The following is a 7,180-nucleotide window of genomic DNA, read 5'->3' as shown; positions in this document are numbered from 1 at the left end:
TTTTGACAGTTGTTTGGCGCTTGACGCGCCAATTTAGGGATGGCAGTTATTCTCTGAATTTTGTTACTGGCTAGTTCTTACTAGTATTTGCATAGCGAACAGAGCTTAATTGCTTTGCCAATGACCATTTACATTTCTCATTACATTAGCTGAGAGTCGAATCAAAGGTGTGCACTTCAACAAATTGCTGTTACAATAAAGGACTTGACTGGTCCTACCTACAATTCTCTCAGCACTTCATGGCTATTCTTTGTCAATGCTATCCGCATCTGGAACTCTATTCCATCTCATATGCGAATCAGTTAAAACAAAAGCAACACTAAAAATGTTCTGTATGCGTATTTCCGTTAGTTTCACTTCAGCCCCTGAGATGTTCTCTCTATGTACTTGTATAATTAAGTCTTATTTGATGTACATACATATATGTACTGGAATTGGAGGAGTCATTTAAAAATACTACTTTCTCTGTTACTTATCTGATGTGACTTTTATTTAGTCTTAAGTAATTTTTGCTATTCTAGTTATATGTATGTATGTACTGTTATAAATATTTTGTTGCGCTACAAAAGATCTTTCTTTTGATCTTATTGTGCTAATTATTTGATAAATAAATGAAATTAAAGGAAATGAAATTGCTTTAATATAAGAAATATTTTTTTGTTTATTACAGTTCCAATTTACAACTTCCGATTCTTAAAATTTTCACAAGACACACGCTCCTACAAACCCCATAGGAACAGTAAAAAGTCTTGGCTGGAGTGTTTGGCCCATTCGTTTGACAAGTCCAAGTCAGCTCCCTCTAATTCTGTCGTAATCCGTGGACGCAAGAGCGGCAGTATTTGAGCAGATATAATTTTGTATACCCTGTCCTCAGTATAATACTTTTCACCCCATACAAAATATGGACGAGGGCAATTGGTCGCTGTTCTTATCTTAGATTATTTCGACCAACGCATATTTTTGATAACAGATCTCTTTTATTGTATTGTGACAATTTTACATAATTTTACATTACATTGCATTGCTTCGTCCTTTACAATTCAGATCGATCTAATGCGTATCTTACATATTTTTCCCTTTAAATAAGTGGAATGTTAGTATTTACTTAACCTAAGTGTTTTAAAACTTTATACTTTATTACTAATAGATTAGGGAATATTTTCAGTATTTTAAATTAACAACAAATTTTATCAAATGTTTAAGCAATTAAAATATAAATACAGATACATATATGTACTGTTAATTACAAAACGATTTTCAATCTGAATTAAGCGATAGGTATATCTTTGCATTTCTGCTTTTTAAAGCCTTGAACTTCAACTTAACTTCCTATATATTGTATTAAACAATTTTAAACTCATTACTTGTGATACATTTTTTTACACAATGCATAAATTTACCGAAAACACTTTACGTGGGCTATAACTTATGAGTTCCAATCTTACACTTTCGAATACATCTCCGCATGCTAAGAGTCTTCATTTTTCTAGTCCTCAACAACCAATACGCCTAAATAAGTAAATCTAAAAATATGTTGCGGATTTTGAGCGGGGGGTTGTGTTGACTAAATTACGTCTTATTTAGCGGCACCGCGGTGATATGCTCATAGGCAGCCTGCAAATAAATTGTGCAAAATCAACTGCTAATCTCCCGGCATATGCATTTGTATACATGTTTTACGTATGTACATATGTATATCTAACCTTAAGTGTGGTGTAGCAATAACCTGCAATGCCATTCATTTCGAATTGGAAATTAGTGCCCCCGGTCAAATCGTCCAGCAACGCTAATTCAGCACCTAAATGGGGTACAGCGGCGCGCAGCACCAGAAACAGGGTAAGTGGCATCATGCCATCGGCGGCCAATATCACAGAGTTCGCTAGAAAAGTATGTATACATTTTGAGTAAATTTATTATCGCATGCCGAGTTGTATCACAATTATAGAAACTCACCACTTGCAATTGTTTTGTGTGCGTCGGTAATTTGTTGTATGCAACGCTCTATCACAGTTAACATCGCTTTCGGGCTGTATTTCTCTTTGAGTTGCTTCAGAGTTTGTATTGCCTCCGCGTAGAGGGCATGTCGCACAATGGGTAGGAAAGAGCTGTGAAATGGCAAAACAATCATATAACCAAAAAGATGCTTTGACTGGCACCTCTCTTACCTTTCCAGCCCTAGACAAGTGGCCAGTTCGTCGTCCTTCAGCTTACTGGCATACATCAGATTCTGTCTATACATTTCGTCCTTCCCACTACACTTGTTCGCGTACAGTACAAACAATGTCGAATAGATACCTTCGCTGAGCACTATTGGGTAGAGCAGAGTGATGTGAGAAACCAATTCGCGCGTGCTCTCTATTAAGCAGTAATCATCGGGCAACGCGGGAAACATTTTTTGCACAAATCTATATACGCGTTTCGAAATGGATTCCCACTCGCGTATCGCTTGCTTTGCCAATATGGGTGTCGGCTTCACTTTCCAGCAGCCATATGAGGTGTAGAAGCAATTCGCTATGCGCTGATTTAGCAGATGTAATGGATGATATCGATCCTTGAATACTTGCTGTAGGTAGTCCTTGATGGCGGATACGTCCTGCTCTGTCAGTGAAGTGATGCCGAAGCTGGGCACAATTTCCAGTTCGTTTTGTGAGGTGAAACTGCTGGAGGGATTTTGGTAGAAGTTGAACATATTTAACGGCAATAAGACTCTTTACCTATTGTTATTAAAGCTTTCGCTTATATTTATTATACTGTCGAAGGATGAGCGTAAACTGGAGGTATTTGCATCGGTCAACCAATTGTTGATGGGCGCGATGAACAAACCACTAATCGAGTTGTGTTCGTCACTATTGTAGTGTGTAAAGCTTTGCGTGCCCCAAACGTTGTCAAAGTCATTTACATCTGCATCGTAGAGTGTCTCTTGTGAATGTGATCGCCGCGATTCAGTCAGGCTGCTACTCAAATCAAGTATGCTCGACTTAGCAGTGGTGAGTAAGCTGTTTGTAGACTTGAGGCTGAGCTTGTCAAAGCTGTTGGAGAATCCAAGTGATATATTCTTGGCAAAATAACTGCGCGATGAATGATATGCCGTGTCCTGTTGCTCTAGCGTACGTTCTCGTTCCCGCTCCGAATGCATGTAAACGGAAATGCGGTTCCAGAGGGTATTTGTTGCGTTTACGCTGTCGTCAGATTTTTTGTTGTTATTGCTGGCAGAGCCGAGAACCTCTTCCTCGAAATTATCAAACAGCGAGCGCCATTTTCGGCTGTTGTCCACAACAAATGACCCGATAGATCTGGAATGAAAGCACAACGTAATTCCCGGTATAATTTCAGTAAAAAACATAATCAAATCTTACTTCGGATATTTGGGGAAACGTCTATTCATGGCCATAGCACCAGAGACAATTCGTACATCGTGCCATGTGCCAGCTAATTGGCCGCTCAAAACATTGCCTATCATTTGACCGTTCTCGAATTCATCATTTTCGTTCATACCAGCATCCTATAACGAAGAGGCTTGAGAAAACCCAATTTTCTTTAAATTATATTCGCACTCACTTCAGTCTCAGACGCACCGGTAGGCAAGTAGTATACACCTTTCCCGATTGGTCCATCAACCGATAATTCCCCCTCATAGTAATAACCGTTCTCCAGAACAGCTATGCCGGTGCCAGCCAGCTCATCGTTCGTAAACAAGCCTTCGAAGTAGTCGCCATTCATGGTAATGCAAATTCCAGCACCCACGCGTTTATTGTCAGCAAACATGCCCATATACTTATCACCTGTTATCATATCGTCCAAAATGCCATAGCCACATTTGGCATTGGCTTGATATTCGCCAACGTAGGTGTAGCTGTTGCTACGCAGCATGCCGTGTCCGTGAAAAAGACCTTCGCAGAAATGGCCCTCGTAAATTTCATTCTCTTTCAGCTCATAGGTTCCATGGCCATTAAATTTACCACCCTTAAAATTGCCTTCATAAACTCCTACCGAGGGTATCACCATTTTGCCATAACCTTTTGAAATAAGAAATGTTTTAGGTTTGGTAGCAACACAAGCCAATCAGTCTCACCTTCAATTTCACCATTGCGGATTTGCCCAAAGTAGACGCGTCCGTCAGGATACTCGAGATAGCAGTTTCCATGCAATAACCCGTTTCTCCAGCGACCACACGCGTGTACTCCGGCATACTTGGCATGGTTGCGGCTGAAAACGTGAGCTGTTGTGCGCACGCTCGACAGTTTGGTGTCAGACGAACGGCCGAGCGCCGCTTTCACAGCGGATTCTATTTGATCAAACCAAAGTTTCTTGTCGTGATGTGTTCGCGCCAGTAATGTAAACGTGCGTTCCGGCGTGGTTATGCGTAAAGCGGTGTCATTTTCCATCTTCAGCCAGAGAGTAACCAAAGGATAGGTATACAAGTGGCTGCCAACCTGGCAGAAGCAATCGGAAAACAAGATAAATGTGGTACTGGACATGCTCATTGTAGTGTGTGCCAATTTCAGGGGCACCGTTGATGAGGCGAGTATGACACGGCGCTGTTTGCGGCGGAAATGCCTTATTTTGGAGTTGCGTTCATTTCGTTGCCAAAACTCGAACGTGTTTTCCGCAAGTTCTAAATCGATACGTTGCTGTCGGCTGAAGCTATCCCAAGCGTAAAGATGTTCTGTGAATTCAGGACGTGTTTTTATGAGTTGTTCGAGGAATTGCACGTAATGGGGAAACGCTTGAAATGGCTGCTGACAGATGCGCACCAAGTCAACGTTGTGCTCATGTTTACCAGGCAGTAGTGGTACGCTAGACAAATTGTTATATAGTTTCGAAGCCTCCGTGAAGCCATCGACCGAGTAAAGGTCACAATAAACTTTTGTGTACTGCGTAAACAATTCAATGCACTCGCGGTAGTCCTGGACAAACACTAACTCTGCGGGATTAGTGAAATCTGAGCGGTAGAAGTCCTCAAAGGAACGCAGGGTACAAGCGATCAGGTACAAAAGCTTGTGGTAGCTGTTACATATGTGTTGCAGCTGTTTCAGCACTAATGCAGTACTCTTCTGTTGGAAAAGCTCAATCATCTGTATGCCATGACGATACCTTAATAGCAGCTTAAGTTGCTGCTGAAGACCGGTGTAATAAGCGTGGAACTGGCGTTGAAACTTACGACGATTCTGCAAAGTATAGGTCGCTGAAGCGAGCACTAACGGAATGGTTTTTCGATTTGTAGCATCGCGCATATTTAAAGTCAGTAGATGTTGTTCAAAGCTAGAGAGCTGGTGCTCCTTTAGTTGTACCTCCCCGCGCGCATTTAAAAGAACAGTTTGAAAATCGCCGCAGCAGGCATTGAGAATATTTCGTTGAGTGATCTCCAGCTCCACTTTGTCCAATTTCAGTTCTGCTGGCGAACTAATATTAGATAGTTCTTTCTGATTATTGAGTTGCTGCTGTGTATTAAGACCCCAGTGGAATAGTCTACCATCTAGAGTTCGAGCAACACTGTGTTCCCGCCCTGCAGCTATACTACAAACACCCAGCGCTTCTAACTTTTGCAAATAGTTTAATGTGTTGCGTTTGATGTGATCGCCAGTGCCCAGAAGTCCACCATTTTCTGCGCCAAAGGTACACACTTGAGTGTGCACCAAAGCGTAACCTTGTTTTATTATTTCTCTAAGGCAATAATCAATGTCTTCCTGCTGGGTGTGGCTCGACTTAGTGCTGCTGTAGGACCGCATTGACGAGTTGGAATTAACTTCAAGTTTTTTGTCTCTAGCTTCTTCGGCGCTGGTACTCTCAACTTCCAAGTAGTTACTGGTGTGCATTGGCGCAGGTGATGGAGAATGTGTTGAAGTAGCTGAGCAGAAAAAACGAATTTAATAACCACAAAAATTATATACAATTGTTATATTTACAAGCATGATTTGGTTGACGCTTGCTGCTGAACAGTTCTAAGGGGTCTTCCTGTGTAGGATAGGCGCGTTGCCATAATAAAACAAAAAACTCATCGCCTGCTACGAGATCCAGTATTTCCTTATTTCCATAGATGAGACGCATGTGCTTAGGCTGTACTTCTGCGTTAAATACCTCGCCACAACTACCCATTGCATACAGCTCCCCTGTGCGTGTCATAAAGATTACACCTCGGGAAGCACAGCATATACGCTCAATGAGTATGCCTTCTTCAGAGAGTTCAAGGGGGTCAAAGGAAAGAGTTTGCCATGTCTCTGATCCCGAGTTTATGACATCGGTATTTTTTAAGTATTGCGTTTGCACTTCCCCTTCAGTAGTAGCCACAAACAACTGACTCATATGTCGACAGTAAGCCACATCCGCTATTTTTGTTCGGAGCAACTGAACTTGCAATGTATCAGCAGACTCTAGCGACTGTGAAGCCATGAAGAGTGATCCGTCAGCAGTTAGAAGAAAAAGTAAATCTGGCTTATCTACAGCACATAGTCGGACGGCTGGTTGCCGCTCGAGCGCAGGCACAGAAGTCCACTGTAGGTGCTGCGCCACACCCTCTCTGTAGATTATGAATGGCTCTTGTGTGCACTCCTCTGCCATTGTCAAACTGGAGCGATGAGGCATTGTTAATTACGCAATTTTAATTAAATGCTATTTCTATTGTGTTCACCTTGAATTTTGGAATTTTACACACTCTTAAATCTAAATCTTATTCTTGTCTTGGCATGATTTTGCATTTACATGCATTTAAGTTGGTTGCATGTTTACTTTATTACTGAATTTGTTTATTTTCTTTCTTATGACATCTGAGTACACAATTATGTGGAAATTCGATGATATTTTATATTTTACGCGTAAAAAATAAATAAAATCAGCACAAAGAGAAATCAATTAACTGCGTTTCAAAACAATCAGGCGATGACAGCGAAGGTATTCCAAATAAAAACAAAATGCAGAAAACAGCTGATTTGCGAAGATCTGTTGAAAAGAAAGTACAAAATGTCCCGTACAGGCTTACGGCGTGTTTACAATGGACAATAGCTGTGTCTCACAACGAAAAACTATTGAAAGTTTTAACGCATCCCTGCAAAAATCGTTGGACCATGTAGTCTATTTGTGGTATATTGGAGTACTTACAAAAGTGCTCCTCTGTCATGCTGTAGCGGACCAACTCGTGTCTCTGCACCAGCTTATTGTTACCCGATCACTGCTCGTGTTTTAA

At 41.2% G+C, this 7,180-nt stretch overlaps 1 protein-coding gene across 3 annotated transcripts; it reads right to left on the bottom strand.

The window, feature by feature from the left end:
* Positions 1 to 650: 650 nt before the first annotated feature.
* On the bottom strand, positions 651 to 6,896 carry LOC118755999 (alsin homolog). Of its 3 annotated transcripts, XM_036490790.1 has the most exons (10): positions 6,629 to 6,896; positions 5,907 to 6,565; positions 4,073 to 5,848; positions 3,559 to 4,016; positions 3,357 to 3,502; positions 2,715 to 3,293; positions 2,166 to 2,660; positions 1,954 to 2,105; positions 1,704 to 1,879; positions 651 to 1,614 (listed from the first exon to the last, which is right to left on the bottom strand). In XM_036490790.1, exons 2-10 carry the CDS (start codon positions 6,556 to 6,558, stop codon positions 1,570 to 1,572), a joined length of 4,479 nt encoding a protein of 1,492 aa, XP_036346683.1. In that variant the 5' UTR covers positions 6,559 to 6,565; positions 6,629 to 6,896; the 3' UTR covers positions 651 to 1,569. The 3 variants fall into 3 exon arrangements, with proteins under 3 accessions (XP_036346683.1, XP_036346681.1, XP_036346682.1); XM_036490788.1 differs by having other exon boundaries at positions 5,907 to 6,896; XM_036490789.1 differs by having other exon boundaries at positions 2,166 to 2,657; positions 5,907 to 6,896.
* Between the last annotated feature and the right edge of the window lie 284 nt (positions 6,897 to 7,180).

This window comes from Rhagoletis pomonella, unplaced genomic scaffold (assembly GCF_013731165.1).
Source record: "Rhagoletis pomonella isolate Grant_MI unplaced genomic scaffold, Rhpom_1.0 Rhpom_scaffold_08274, whole genome shotgun sequence".
Taxonomy (NCBI): domain Eukaryota; kingdom Metazoa; phylum Arthropoda; class Insecta; order Diptera; family Tephritidae; genus Rhagoletis; species Rhagoletis pomonella.
The sequence above is the reverse complement of the archived record's forward strand: the minus strand, read 5'-3'. Positions and strand labels throughout refer to the sequence as shown.

Coding starts and splice junctions, on each gene's coding strand:
- LOC118755999 (XM_036490788.1), bottom strand. CDS start 6,582: ATGCCTCATCGCTCCAGTTTGACAATGGCAGAGGAGTGCACACAAGAG. Junction 2,661..2,714: donor GAAAGCTTTAATAACAATAG/GTAAAGAGTCTT, acceptor AAATCCCTCCAG/CAGTTTCACCTCACAAAACG. Junction 1,615..1,703: donor ATTGCTACACCACACTTAAG/GTTAGATATACA, acceptor ATTTATTTGCAG/GCTGCCTATGAGCATATCAC.